A 14,982-nucleotide genomic window follows, 5' to 3' on the forward strand; every position below is an offset into this window, starting at 1 on the left:
ACACACACACACACACGTGCCATCCGTTCTGAGACACACAGAGGGGCCATTATGCCGCCGCCTCTGGTTATCCGCCAAGCCCCCGGCGTCCTCCGGGATTCGGTTTGATTACGACCATTAGCCGCTAATGGCAGCCACCGCTCGAGCACTCTCGCTTCACAAAGTAGGGTTACTATTACCGCCGCGCCGCTCCTAAGAGCCGACCCGAGTCACCGCCGGGCTGCATGTCCGCGCCGGATCGCTTCCTCTCCTCCTCGTACCGAACGATACGGAGACGTCTGGAAGCGCCAAGAAGATGGACAGGTTCACAGATTAGAGAAGCGGGGATTGTGCTAGATCTGGCATCCCTGGTTCTCCGGGGACTGATGTACAGTAGCCCACGCCCGTACACCTCACCTCCGGCAGGGTCCATTATCCCAGCATGCATCAGTGGAGAGAGTGAAATGTGAAACGAGACCAGTTTAAGAGCCCCGCAGGTCCTCAGGAGCACCACTGCCCCCTGCTGGACACTTTCTGAAGGACACTCGTATGCTTGGTTCATGCTTTATCAGAAATGTCAGATTTAACAGCTCAACTATGACTGAGTTATTAAAGGTCAAAGGGGCTGTTGTGGTTTAGTGGTTAAGGTATTGGACTAGTAGTCGAATGGTCGAAAGGTTGCTGGTTCAAGCCCCACCACTGCAACAGGTTGCCACTGTTGGGCCCTTGAGCAGGCCCTTAACCCTTCAATTGCTCAAAAATGTAATGTAAATGGGGGGCGGTGCGGTGGCTCGGTGGGTTGCACTGTCGCCTCACAGCAAGAAGGTCCCGGGTTCGATCCCCAGGTGGGGCGGTCCGGGTCGTTTCTGTGTGGAGTTTGCATGTGTGTTAAACATGACGTTAAAACCCTGATAAATAAATAAGTATATGATCAAGGGCTTTGCTCAGTAAAAACATGACGATGGTGGGGCTTGAACTGGCAACCTTCAGATCACTAGTTCAGTACCTAATCCACCGCACTACCAGTGACCTTCTTGTCCATTAAACAGTAAAGATAAAACCCCTCATGCACCGTAAATAAGCACATCGTTCTTACGCACTGACCTACATCCAGTGTCTGTAGTTTCTGCTTCGCTCCGCTTCTGCCACTCAAACCTCCTGCTCCTCTCATGCTCCTCCTCTTCTCCTCTTCTTTTGGTGCTGCAGGGTCCGACCGGCTCGCAGCCTTCCCCTCACGCTCAGGCTCCACCTAACGCTAACATGATGGGAGCTCACGGACAGGTAAACACACACACGCACGCACACACACGCACGCACACACACACATCGCAAGTTATTTCCTTTCTTTGCTTTTCTCTGTTTGCCGTGCGCTTCATTCCATTTATTCAAACTAATTTTTTTTTTTTTTTGTTTGCTGTTAGTGTTTAATTTGAATTTTTATACACTAAGGCCAAAAGTATTGGGACGCCACTTCTAATTATTGAATCCGTGTGTTTCAGACGCAGGCACAGCAGTTACTAACAGGTTTAGATGAATCTATTATATGAGGGAGATTAGATGCTGGGTGGTGCGGTGGCTCGGTGGGTAGCACTGTCGCCTCACAGCAAGAAGGTTCTGAGTTCGATCCCCAGGTGGAGCGGTCCGGGTCCTTTCTGTGCAGAGTTTGCATGTTCTCCCCGTGTCTGCGTGGGTTTCCTCCCACAGTCCAAAAACATGCAGTCGGGTTAATTGGAGACACTGAATTGCCCTATAGGTGTGTGTGTGTGTGTGTGTGTGTGTGTGTGTGTGTGTGTGTGTGTGCGTGTGCGTGTGCGTGTGCGTGTGCGTGTGCGTGTGCGCGTGTGCCCTGCGATGGACTGGCGCCCCGTCCAGGGTGTTACTGTGTGCCTTGCGCCCATTGAAAAGCTGGGATAGGCTCCAGCACCCCCCACGACCCTGATTGGATAGTGAAGTGAAATTAGATGCTTCCAATCTTGCAAAAACAGTTTAGGGAAGGCCCTTTAGTGTTCCAACATGACTGTACTCTTAAACCAGAACATTAATTAAGGCTTGGTAACCAGTACAATGGGCACAAATTCCCATACACAAGCATACTTCTCAGAAAATCACTCTTGTTCTAGCTGAAAGGATCACATAGAGGTTGTTTTTGTAATAGGACGTCCAACAAGCTCACAGGAAGGTGTCCGAATACTTTTGGCCGCATGACGTGTATTAAATTAATATAATATTAAATAATGTTAATTAAAGCTTCTTCCTACAGCCCTTCATGTCGCCTCGTTATGCAGGAGGACCTCGGCCGCCCATCAGGATGGGAAACCAGGTCAGTCCGTGGCACCAAGACAAAACTTTCACCATTCAGCAAACAAATGATTCTAATTATTTATTTATTTATTTTTATATTTATCAAATGATCATTAATATTCTCTCTTCGTTTACGTCTCTTTGCCAGCCTCCAGGAGGGCAGCCTTTACCCCCGAATGTAATGGACCCAACACGACCTCCAGGTACAGAAACACAAACCTAAACCAGTCGAGTCAGACATCAGAACTCAGAGTGCCAGTACTGATACGGTGTCGCCAAAATGAAGCTCTAAAATTCGCTCGCCCTCCAGTTCTGAGATCTCAAGTTCGAACCTCGACTCTGCTATCAGCCAGCCGGGCGCTTATACAGACACACGATTGGCTGTGTGTCTGCACGGGGCGGGACGACGGCCGAACAGGGTTTCCTCATAACTGCTACACAGAGACGGGGGATAACTGAGAGCAGTGCGTGACTCTCCGTGCACGATACGGATCCCCATACGAACTGCACACGTATCGTAGGGTGGTCAGGTGTGAAGGTCTGCAGGAGCAGAGGTGAAATACGATCTGGGAATTGGATACGACCCGATTTAAAGAACATTCGGAAGTTCTTCATTTGAATCAGTCCAGCTCAAGTCGGACGTTTGGTTCTGTTTGTTTTTTTAGGACATCCAAACCTGGGACCCATGCAGAGGATGAACATACCTCGTGGGATGGCACCTATGGGACCCGGACCACAGGTCTGTAGCAGGTTTCATACCCTCCAACTACAGAGTCCTCCTAAAGCATTCCTGAAAAGGTTTAGAATCCTAGAACCCTCACGTTAGCGTCAGCAGCCAGTGTCCTTATTTCATGCCGATTGTTCTCTGTACTAACCGTCCTGTTTCTCTGTCTCCTCTCTGCTGGCCGACACGTGCTTACCAAAGTCTGATCCCTGGTTATCATTGCAGAACTACAGCGGCGGCATGAGACCCCCAAACTCCATGGGCCCCAACATGCCAGGAGTTAACGTGTAAGATATCGAGTGTGTTCTGTGTCAGGCAAAAGTTTTGGCACCTTTATTTTAAACACGGTTGGTTGTGTCGGACGGGACTCTCCATCATGAGCTTATTGTTTCTTCCAACGTCCAAACGTACTTCATTTTATACAATTGTATTAATATATGTGCCTCATTTTTGGTTCTGCTGTGTTTAAAGTAAAATATAAATAATAAAATTGGCCCAGATTATGAAACGAAGCTTTTGCCAACCTGAATATAAACACCTATATTATATTAATGGACAAAATACAGAGCAGATATAAAATCCCCCCCTCTTCTTCCTTTGTTTTTGTTGTTTAGGGGACCAGGAGGTGGACGACCGTGGCCTAATCCTAACAACACAAACACAGTAAGCTTAAATCGATCAAACACACTTTGATTTAGTCGAAATGTAAAATCATTTGGGCTCGTCAACGCCCTTCATTAATTACCGAACTGTTTTGCAGATCGCGTACTCGTCCTCATCCCCCGGCGCATACGCGGTAAGATACTCCGTCAGACTCCCGAGCTATAAATTAAAGTCTCGACCCCGAGCAACAAAGCCAGAACCCAGGAAGAGCCCCCCCACCCCACCCCTCACTCCGGGGGAGGCGGCGGTTCAGATAAAAGATCAAAGAAAAGATCAGAAGTACAGGAACAAGAGGAGGGTCGTAAATGCAAATGATTTCACACTCCGCTCTCAAAGACTAAAAGTTATACGGCTGTGAGGGGAGCCAGCCCGGGAACTCGGGAACGTTAGAGCCGCTCGCTTCGTAAAAACGTTTTGAAGGAATAAAGGAGGAAAGAATATACAGCGCAAAGGGAAACGTAAGGAAATCTTAAAGCGAGCAGGTTAGCTGTGTGCTAACTGTGTGTGTGAAGATAAAGAGATGGATAGACAGTTTATTCATCCTGAAGGAAATTATTGGCCTCCAGTAGTAACTAATACAAATGTACAATGTGCATATATACAATATACAATATGCAAATAAATGCTAAAGATGTGCAATTATGCGTCTGACACTATGGCTTTAAATACACAACTCAAATAGTAAGAGCAGCAGTAGAGTATATAGTCTTATTAACAATATATATAACATTTTGACCACCTTCCTAATATTGTGTTGGTCCCCTTTTGTTGCCCCGTACGCAACAAACTGTGCTGCTCTGTGTATCCTGACACCTTTCTATCAGAACCAGCATGAACTTCTTCAGCAGTTTGAGCTACAGTAGCTCGTCTGTTGGATCGGACCACACGGCCCAGCCTTCGCTCCCCACGTGCATCAATGAGCCTTGGCCGCCCATGACCTTGTCGCCGGTTTACCACTATTGTTGGTAGATACTGACCACTGCAGACCGGGACACACCCCACAAGAGTTGCAGTTTTGGAGATTGTCTAGCCATCACAATTTGGTCCTCATCAAACTGGTTCAGATCCTCACACTCGTCCATTTTTCCTGCTTCTAACATCAACTTTGAGGATAAAATGTTCACTTGCTGCCTAATATATCCCCCCCACTAACAGGTGCCGTGATGAAGAGATATGAAGAGTGTTATTCACTTCACCTGTCAGTGCTCATAATGTTATGCCTGCTCGGTGTAATGTTGTCGGGTCATTAAAGCCTCGCTGTTGTGTGCAGGGACCACCAGGAGGCGCCGGAGGAGGCTGTCCACCGGGAACACCCATCATGCCAAGTCCAGCAGGTAAATCGTAAAAAAAAAACACAAGTACATTTAGGCCTGATGATAAAGAGGGCATCTACATACTTTTAGGGAATAGAGAAGCACACATTCTCCTCACCAGTCGTTCTTTTCCCACAGATTCCACCAACTCTGGTGAGAACCTGTACACGATAATCAACTCCATCCCACCAGGAGGCGCCAGATCCAGCGTGAGTCTCTCAGCTCATATTATTCAACCTAACATCAAATAAAACGTAATAATCTGCTCTTCTTTTTACAAATGCTTAATTTCTTCTGTATTTACGTCTGTAGTTTCCACTGGGTCCGGACGGGCCAATGGGAGGGCTGGAACCGCATCACATGAACGGATCGTTAGGTAGAAAAACTTCAGTCTGACTGTCTGTGGCTCTCGGTTTTAATCTGATAAACATTTAAAGATTTGATTAAGTTAATTATTTTTATTTCTTCTTCTTTATGTTTTCTTACAGGCTCGGGCGACATAGATGGACTTTCCAAGGTAAAAATCGATTAATCGTTACAGAATAAACCAACTATAATAATATTATTACTATCAATCCTGCTGGTTAAACTACTGGACTGGTAATCAGAAGACTGGACCCTGTCAGCTGTCAGCTGTTTTTTTTTTTTTTTAAGAGGTGACTGACAAGCACCTCTGTTTATTATAAAGATGCACTCTGTGGGTATACAATTACTGACTGGAGCCCCTCTGTTGCTTTATATACTTCGTCACCCCCCTGATCGACTCACCAGGAGTGAAGTTTTGCTGATCATGTGATTTGCAATTAAATGTCGCAAATGCATGCCGTTACAGACGTTTGTAATCCGTCTCCAATGTTACAGAACTCTCCGAATAACCTGAGCAGTCTGAGTAACCCGCCCGGCACCCCGAGGGACGACAGCGATTTAGGAGGGAACTTTCTGCACTCATTCCAAAACGAGACCGTGAGTACGACGCTGGTGAACGCTATAAACCACGCCCTCTATATATATATATATATATAATCATAATAATAATAATAATAATATTTTATTTATAAACTCTGTATAACTACAGGCCTGAAACAGCACAGAAATTAATCAACATAAATAAATAAATATAATAACAACAATCGATTTAAAATAAAGGGAAAATATTTACAGTAATAAAACTAAACGTACGCAAATTAAAAATGACTTATCAGTGAAAGCAGGTGGGTCTGTGGGTCAGGTATAGCTGTTTTTTGAAAGCGGTGACTGACAAGCACCTCTGTTTATAATATAGATGCACTTTGTGGGTATGCAATCACTGACTGGAGCCCCTCCGTTGCTTTGTGTACCTCGTCAGCCCCCTGATCGACTCACCAGGAGTGACGTTTTGCTGATCGTGTGATTTGCAATTTAAAATAATTCTATTGTTCCTTCTATGAGCCGTCTTAGATTTTTAAGGCTGAAAGTATCTGGACGCCTGACCATGAGATTGTCGGACGTCCCATATCAAAAATGAACTATTAAAACAGAGCCACCTCTGTGTGATCTCACAAGCATTCTGTGGGAATCTGTGCCTGTTCAGTCCAGTCAAAAGCCGTTCCAGGCTCTGTGCTGAGCTTGTCTTCAACAGAGCTCGAGGACAATCGTGCTGAAACTGGAAACGTCCTTCCCTAAACTGTTGCTGCAAAGTTGGAATCATAGATTATAGAATTCTCTTGATCTCGATATGACTGATTTATTTACCTGTTAGTGACTTGTGTGGCTGAAATGCATGAATTCAGAAGCCTAGCGGTTAAGGTACTGGACTAGTAATCAAAAGGTCACTGGTTCAAGCCCCACCACTGGCAGGTTACTACTGTTGGGCCCTTGAGCAAGGCCCTTAACCATCAATTGCTTAGACAAAATACTGTCACAGTACTGTAAGTCACTTTGGATAAAAGCTGAAAATGTAAATGTGGTGTAAAAGGGGCGTCCCGATACTTTTGTCCATATAGCGTATATACATAAGGCAGTTTAATATTATATACTGATTTAAATCTATTCAATAGAGAATATTTATATATATTTTACTTTTATTTTTGCAGTATTCTCCGACGATGACCATGAGTGTGTGATCTGTGAGAGAACCAGCGCTCCCAGTGGCTCCGACCCGCCGACCCACCGACCGCACCAGAGACGATTAGACGATTAATATAATCCCGGACGTCCGGTCGCCCGAGCGCTCCTCTTTTGTACAGTTTATTTTTCGAATGCAGTTTTTTAATTCTCACCTTTTAACTGGACATTTGCGAGACGTGGCCGTTATCGGGCCGGCGGAGTGGACGAAACCAAATACAGAACTACGGGACTTCTACCCAGCATTCCAGCAGGTCGAGCGTGAGGAGGCTCGCCTGTGGCAAAAATTACGGCTGCACTGAAGCGGCGTCCAGAACTAAATCCACGTGATTCTTCCGAGGACTCTGTTTTTTGTTTATATATAAATATAGATTATTAAGACGTGCCCAAGTCCCCACGTTCTGTTTAAACACAGCGTACTGAATCCTCATACACGATTATTCCTCCGGTCGGCTGGTAGATTTTGTATTATTGTTTATTATTAATCTGGTCGTTTTAACAGTGTGATGATTTTATTCTGCCCACCTGAAGACAATCTTTTATAAAATATTAAATATTCATCTGGTGTCAGATTCACTACGGTGTTTCACTTACTGAAGACGAAACAAGCTGGCATAGTGACCATAAAGAAATACCAAGGGTCTTTATGACGCTCACTCACAGGGGGACCTCTTTAAACACCTTGTTTTCTTTTTATGGAAGATTTTCACGGGCGGCACGGTGACTTGGTAGGTTGCACTGTCGCCTCACAGCAAGAAGGTCCTGGGTTCGATCCCCAGGTGGACCGGTCCGGGTCCTTTCTGTGTGGAGTTTGCATGTTCTCCCCATGTCTGCGTGGGTTTCCTCCGGTTCTCGTCCGTAAGGTCGCCGATGGGTTCAGATCTCCTCTCTGGACGTAGCAGGTTCGCTGTATTATATTTCTTCTGCCAGCACAATGTACTGTTTACATTTCATCTGTAGCAAAGCTAAAGCGAAGCGTTTTAAAAGTATATAGACGCCTAGTGCAATTTTACTGATTAAATTATTTGACTGTCCGTATGAGGGAATGCAGCTCTTGTTTCTGACTCCTCCTGTTCTGATAATAAACTTGTATAAACACATTCACGTTTGCTTATCGTTTATTACGAAGCGTTCGCTTGCGCACGCTATGATCCAAGGGACTCGAGTTGCGACAACTCGTGGTAAGGTGGTGTGTCTTGAACAGGCAACCCTGGATTACTACTCCAGTGACGACCGTGTTTCCGAAGCCAAACGCAGAGGTTACCATGGTCCACTTCTGACCCTTGTGCAGCTGCTGGACTCTTCACCAGTACCAGTCAGTGGAAGATTCCCAGTTACTTTACTCGAGTATTCCAGTGCCTCCACCAGACAGTAGGGGTCAGTGTTGTGGCAGCCTGTGCCCCATGCACATTTACATTTTTGGCCACTTGCAGCACTGTGACGGTTCACAGTCTGAGCAATTGAGGGTCAAGGGCCCAACAGCAGAAGCCGGGCAGTTGTGGGGCTTGAACCAGCGACCTTTCAATTTCCTGCTTCAAAGGCGACCAACCGAGTCCGACTGGGGCTGTAGAGCCAGGCTGGTAGCATGGCTGAAACTTGAACCCTGGTTTTAGCAGTGATGGGCTGGTGTGCCACCCAGCGATCATGGCAAGATCAGGACTGAGACCATCCACACGGGTACACTAGTCCTTGATAATGCCATCCATGTCCATCTTACCACTGGATTTAATGCTGTCATGTGGGCATATGTACACATGGAGCTCCTTTTCTGTTCTGGCCGTCTCGTACTCTCGCTCAGTGGTGATTATCTTCCTCCGTGAGATTTTCACCGGTCAGATCAAGGCTTTCATCAGTGGTAGCTTGGTGATGGTGCTCACAGACTCTCAGTTTGACCATCACCACCACACCGTTGTGCTGTTCATTCAAATGATTCCTCAGGCCACCCCAGAAGGATAAAGGTCCCCGATGAAGTCTGGTTCCTCTCAAGTTTCTTCATGTAATTTAGGGAGTTTTTCCTTTTCAGTCACCCTCGGTTGCACAACGGGGTTGTCGGTGTGGTCTGTCGGTCCTGGATTCTGTAAAGTTGCTGTGAGACGATGCCCAATGTAAAGCGCTATACAAATAACTCGGACCTGACCGGCACATTCTGCAGTATTGATACAAACTCGGTCTCAGAAAAAAAAAAACATCGTACAATATATCGTATAATTTTATTCTTTTTATTTGGACAGTAAACTATGATACATGAAAAACATCAAAGGATTGTTTGTTTGTTTTTTACGCCACTCCGTTGAGGTAGAGCGCCAGGAATTTCCGGAAGGTGTCGGGCTGATATCCGGACAGACCAGCAGGAACCTGAGGACGAGAGAGGGACACGGGCTCGTGAGGAGGAACATCTAGATTCCAGATGCTCAAAACTGTAAACTTTGACAGCCAATCAGGAATGAGGATTTTTTTGACACACTGTACGACCAAAAGTATTCGGACACCTGACCATGAGCTCGTCAGACGTCCATATTAAAATAATGACTTCTGTGTGATCTTTTCAGCTAAAGAAACAGCCTGTGGGAATATGTGCTTGCTTCATGCTGGAACAGGGAAGGGCCTTCCCTAAACTGTTGCTTCCATATCCTTTATATAATTGATTTAATACACCTGTTAGCGATTCTTATGGCTAAAACACACATGCATTCAATAGTTAGAAGGTGCGTCCCAATACTTTTGTCCATATAGTGATATTAGTATGTAGAATTTCTATTCTGTGCACCTAAATCTGGGACTGTGGGGGTGGCACGATGGCTGTAGAGTTTGCATGTTCTCCCTGTGTGTGTGCACCCAAATCACGCCCGTGATCTGATGAAGTACCCACCTTCACCACCTTCTTCTTGATGAAGGGCCGGATCTTGGCGAAGTCGTACAGCGGCCGATCGGCGTCGACCCACGCCAGGTTCTTCACGCCGCCGTCCGACTCCAGATCCGTGGTGTTCAGCTGGAAAACCACGAACTGGAAGAGGCGCCCGTTAGTGGCCACGCCCTGCACCACGATGGGCTTCTCCAGCACCTGAGACTGGTTCTGTAGGGAGAGGAGGGGGGGGCGAATAGTTAAGAACCGAATCACAACTGCTAACGAAGTAAATTTCATGATTCGATATGAATTGATCGTTACCCCGTACTGAGCCCGGGCGCGGGCGAGGGCGTTCCCGAAAGCAAACATGACGAGTTTAGCGCGGAGCTGCTCGGCGAGGAGTTTGGGGGTGTCTCCGGCCTCCGTCACGTACAGGGTGTGAGCGTGGGGGTACGGGTAATCCTGTCTGAAACCTACACACACACACACACCAGACATATCAATTAACAATCACATTTTTTTGGGCTATAAATATTCAGACGCTGCTCATAACTGGGTTTAAAAGGGGCTGCGACCGCATACGCGTCGGAGAGAGCGGGTGCTAGTCTGTGGCTCTTCTCGGCCAGCACGGAGATGCAATAGGGGATTAAAAATGATTATATTGCCATAAAAAAACAACCCAGCAAGCCGTATAGTCAATTACTGCCTGTGTGGGTGGGACAGTGGCTCACTGAAAGAAGGTACTTGGTTTGAATCCCAGGTGGAGAGGTCTGGGTCCTTTCTGTGTGGAGTTTGCATGTTCTCCCGGTGTCTGTGTGGGTTTCCTTTTCCAATCCAAAGACATGGGGATAAGAAACTTGCCCCTAGGTATGAGTGTGTACCCTGTGATGGACTGGCGACCTCTCCTGGGTGCCAAGTGAACAGCACCCACCGCAACGGCATGTGGGAGGTCTGGGCGTGAAGTGGCACCTTACCGGTGTCGTTCTTGAGATCGTAGACGTTGGCGCACTGCAGGTCGATGGTGGGCGCGATGGGGTAGAAGGTCTCCAGGACGTGAGCGGACGTGGCGCCGACCTCCTCGTCCCCGGCCAGAGCAGGAAGAGGAGCTGCGCTGTTCAGCAGGAGCCCGTTCCGACCTCGTACCTGAAACTGGTCTTCACCTGAGGGGAGGGAACAAATCCCATCAGTCACTACCGAAACCAAAGGATCAGAAAATGGGGATTACGACGGACGCGGAATCTCACCACTCATGCTGTACGTGTCAATCTGGACATGATGTGTAACTGCACGTACTTTATAAAAAAGCTAGAATTTTTTTCTTCTTTTGCCACAGCGGATTCAGATTCCAGATTCGAACCCTGGATTTCAGAGGTAGTGCCACCCAAGCACCCCCATGTACAAACACTATATGGCCCAAAGTATTTGGCACCTGAATATGAGCTTTTTGGACGCCCTGTTTCTCAGCTATGAAAGTCGCCTCTCCTGTGAGAAGCCTTCTCACAAGATTCTGAAGAACGTCTGTGGGAACTTGTGCCTGTTTAGTCAAAACATGTCCGACAAGCTCATAGTCAGGTGTCCGAATACTTCTGGCTGTATAGTGTACGCTGTTGTGTGTATCAGTGGGTACGTACCTCTGCTCCAGCTGGCTGCCAGGCTGTATTCCTCTGCCAGCATCCTGTGTGCCAGCGCCGGATAGGTGACCTGTAATCCTCGGCACAGGTGGAGCAGGCTGTGTAAGAGAGACGGACTGCAGAGCAACAGAGGGAAAATATTATTATTATTATTATTATCATTATTATTATTAATAATATTATTATTATTATTATTATTAATATTACTATTATTATTATTATTATTATTACTATTATTATTATTATTATTATTATTATCATTATTATTATTATTAATAATAATATTATTATTATTATTATTAATATTACTATTATTATTAATATTATTATTATCATTATTATTATTAATATTATTATTATTATTATTATTATTATTATTATTACTATTATTATTATTATTATTATTATCATTATTATTATTAATAATATTATTATTATTATTATTATTATTATTATTACTATTATTATTATTATTATTATTATCATTATTATTATTATTAATAATAATATTATTATTATTATTATTAATATTACTATTATTATTAATATTATTATTATCATTATTATTATTAATATTATTATTATTATTAATATTACTATTATTATTATTATCATTAATATTATTATATCTATTACAAGAGCTTCACACACTACAGAGCCAAAATTATAAGGACGCCTGGCCATGAGCCTAAATCCTTCCCACTGTACGGCTCTAACAGCCTTTACTCTTTTTTTTGGAGTGTGTGTCTGTTGGAAGTTGTGCCCATTTAGTCAGAAGTCTAGTTCATCCCCAAACTGTTTGGTGGGATTGAGGTCAACTGGAGTTCCTCCACACCAACCTTATCAAACCATGTCGCTCTTGGTGTGCAGAAAAGAGCCTTGGCCAGCAGGAATCTGTATGTAAACCCGAGCGACAGCTTAAATTTTATTTATGATTAGGAGGGACGTCCACATGGTGAAGTTTTGGACCATAACAGAGGCACATTTGCACTCGTCCGTTTATTTTGTGCCTCGTGACGTTTCGTAAACGCGAGCGAAAGCAAAAACGTGTGCGAAAGCAAAAACGCGTAAAATAACGCCGTTCACGTCATTAAAGCCCCGGAGCGAAATGTCAGCGTACGACGTGGCCTTTCTGCTCCTGCGTCTCTCCGGACCGCGCCGCAGATGAAAGGTCACCAAAGAGCAGAAGTTCGGGGGGTGACCAGGCCTATCAAAGCCTCGCTGAGGAGGATCCAGTGAAAGCTGGACCCCCCGCTGGCAGAATTAATTAATAAAGGCTCAGAGCGCTGCCCCCTGCCTGCCGGGTCTGCTGCGCCACGTTTAATCCCCCGTCATTAAATTCAGCGCGCGGTCGGAACGGCGCAGAGCCAAATGTCACTGGCAACGGGACGGTGGGCACCGTGGGGTACCAGCATACTAACAGACACGCGGCAAAATACGGCTACACGCATCACATCACTCACCAGAATCGTTCTCTCGGAGGCCTGGGTTCACTGGTGTCCCAGAACCGGGCGTGTCTGATGGCGTCCTGCACCCTCTCGTCCTGATTCTCGATCTGATTGGCTGGATTCTCGGTTAGTGCCAGGAGCTGAGCGGGGAAACCCTCGATCATTTTGGACTTGGTGAGCCAAAGCGCCTGTCTAACACCTACACAGGGAGAAAGGATTAGATATATACACCTACCATATACAGTAGATGCACTTTGTGGATATACAATTACTAACTGTAGCCCATCTGTTGATCTGTGTAGCAGATACACACATATCAGAACAACATACACAACCATTAGCAGGAGTATTATAGTCCATTTTCATTTACTTCAATATGATTACAGTTAGTAATTGTATACCCACAAAGTTAGCTAAGTAACTGCAGGGGTCTCTGGATGACACTGGACTCACCTGAGACCTGATCAGTTTGAAGCAGTTGGTAAAAATGATTAAATGTACATCCACCATTACATCCACCAGTGCACCAACCAGTACACCCACACAAGTGCACCCACCTATTCACCAACCAGTACATCTATTTGTACACTTATGTGTACATCCACCTGTACACCCACCTGTACACTAATACATCCACCATTAAACACACCAGTACACCCACCAGTACACACAGGTAAACCCACCAGTACATCCACCGATACACCCACCCGCACACACACCAGTTTGGTAGCTGTACATCCCCCAGTACACCCACTAATACATCTACATGTATAGCCACCAGTATGCACACCCACATATACACTCACCTGTACACCCACCAGTACACACACCAATATGGTGCCTGTATATTTACCAGTACACCCACCAGCACGGTACCAGCACCAGTACCAGTATGTGATGCTCGTTACCCACCTTCCAGCGGGTTGGTCCTCTGGTTGTAGATGTAACACGGTTTCTCTCTGTACAGCCTCATGTGCTCTGCTGGGGGTGACCGGTACCGGCTCGGATCGTTCCAGTCTCTCTCCCAGTCCGGGAACACCGGCTTGGCCAGGCCGGGAACGTAGTGCATCCTGTCGGCGTAGGTGATCTTCTGCAGGCCGCTGATCTCAGGAACATGATGCGGTTTCTTCCTGGATGCGATTTTAGCACAAAGACACGAACTGACCGATATAAAGCGTTTAACCTCCGATACTGGGCTGGTGCCCACTGTACCCACTGTGCCCACTGTACCCGCTGCCAACCTGCGCACACTGGCACTGAACATGGTGCAGAATGTTTAATAACGACTGAATCTCTTTATTAATCATATAAATAATAATAATAATAATCAGAGACATGTGACATTGTAGATCTGCTTTCCTTCAGGAGGTCGCCATGATGCTCTGGAGTCTCTTCTTCCACCACCATGAGACTGGGAGCTCATTACTGCAACCTGCTGGTCATCACTGGTGTGGTTAAAGTACTAGTGTAGTAATCAGAAGGTTGTCGGTTCAACCCCACCACTGGCCCTTAATTCTCAATTGCTTGAACTGTATTCAGTCAAGGATAAAATCATCTGCCAAAATGCTGTAAATGTAAATGGTATTAATAACACGAATCTTGTAGTATCAGAGGGCAGTTGTAGCCTAGTGTTTTAGGTACTGGATTAGTAATCAGAAGGTCGCTGGTTCAAATCCCACCACTGTTGGGGCCATTGAGCGAGGCCCTTAACCCTCAATTGCTCAGACAGTATACTGTCACAGTACTGGAAGTCGCTTTGGATAAAAGCGTCCGCTAAATGCTGAAAATGTAAATGTGTCATGAATAGGGGTTCCCCACCTTTAAATAAACATGCCAGTAGGTGGATTGGCTGAGAAATCCTGTCTACCTCCAGTGAAAACCACTCAAGCTCAAAATTCCCAGCCTTCTACCACCCAGACCATGTTAAATATTCTTGGCTGATCCTCGTTGCTCCTGACTTTGAGCTGGACTGATG

The 14,982-nt window shown here is 45.8% G+C and overlaps 2 protein-coding genes across 6 annotated transcripts in view; one reads left to right on the forward strand and one right to left on the reverse strand.

Moving 5' to 3' along the window:
- The window catches only part of ssbp3a (single stranded DNA binding protein 3a), a 30,756-nt gene extending 22,573 nt beyond the window's left edge, over positions 1-8,183 (forward strand). For 2 of the 5 annotated variants that reach the window (XM_062987388.1, XM_062987392.1), the window contains 13 exons: positions 1,186-1,260; positions 2,240-2,299; positions 2,429-2,483; positions 2,946-3,019; positions 3,206-3,291; positions 3,619-3,667; positions 3,765-3,800; positions 4,938-5,001; positions 5,119-5,189; positions 5,293-5,356; positions 5,469-5,497; positions 5,842-5,943; positions 7,053-8,183. In XM_062987388.1, the coding sequence (XP_062843458.1) occupies positions 1,186-1,260; positions 2,240-2,299; positions 2,429-2,483; positions 2,946-3,019; positions 3,206-3,291; positions 3,619-3,667; positions 3,765-3,800; positions 4,938-5,001; positions 5,119-5,189; positions 5,293-5,356; positions 5,469-5,497; positions 5,842-5,943; positions 7,053-7,082 (795 nt within the window). In that variant the 3' untranslated portion in view covers positions 7,083-8,183. The remainder of the gene's footprint in view (positions 1-1,185; positions 1,261-2,239; positions 2,300-2,428; positions 2,484-2,945; positions 3,020-3,205; positions 3,292-3,618; positions 3,668-3,764; positions 3,801-4,937; positions 5,002-5,118; positions 5,190-5,292; positions 5,357-5,468; positions 5,498-5,841; positions 5,944-7,052) is intronic. The other 3 variants (XM_062987389.1, XM_062987390.1, XM_062987391.1) reach the window with 3 other exon arrangements.
- A 1,103-nt stretch (positions 8,184-9,286) lies between these two features.
- On the reverse strand, positions 9,287-14,429 carry mrpl37 (mitochondrial ribosomal protein L37). The gene is made up of 7 exons (XM_062987640.1): positions 13,920-14,429; positions 13,023-13,206; positions 11,560-11,675; positions 10,903-11,088; positions 10,250-10,401; positions 9,953-10,156; positions 9,287-9,438 (listed from the first exon to the last, which is right to left on the reverse strand). Exons 1-7 carry the CDS (start codon positions 14,269-14,271, stop codon positions 9,361-9,363), a joined length of 1,272 nt encoding a protein of 423 aa, XP_062843710.1. The 5' UTR covers positions 14,272-14,429; the 3' UTR covers positions 9,287-9,360.
- Between the last annotated feature and the right edge of the window lie 553 nt (positions 14,430-14,982).

The sequence above is a fragment of the Trichomycterus rosablanca genome, chromosome 25 (genome assembly GCF_030014385.1).
Source record: "Trichomycterus rosablanca isolate fTriRos1 chromosome 25, fTriRos1.hap1, whole genome shotgun sequence".
Classification (NCBI taxonomy): Eukaryota; Metazoa; Chordata; class Actinopteri; order Siluriformes; family Trichomycteridae; genus Trichomycterus; species Trichomycterus rosablanca.

Bases quoted from the DNA above. Each gene is read 5' to 3' on its own strand.
- mrpl37 (XM_062987640.1), bottom strand. From the start codon at position 14,271: ATGTTCAGTGCCAGTGTGCGCAGGTTGGCAGCGGGTACAGTGGGCACA. The intron at 13,207-13,919 runs GTGGGTAACGAG...CTCCCTGTGTAG, and splicing joins GAGGACCAACCCGCTGGAAG to GTGTTAGACAGGCGCTTTGG. The intron at 9,439-9,952 runs GTGGGTACTTCA...TCTCGTCCTCAG, and splicing joins TCAAGAAGAAGGTGGTGAAG to GTTCCTGCTGGTCTGTCCGG.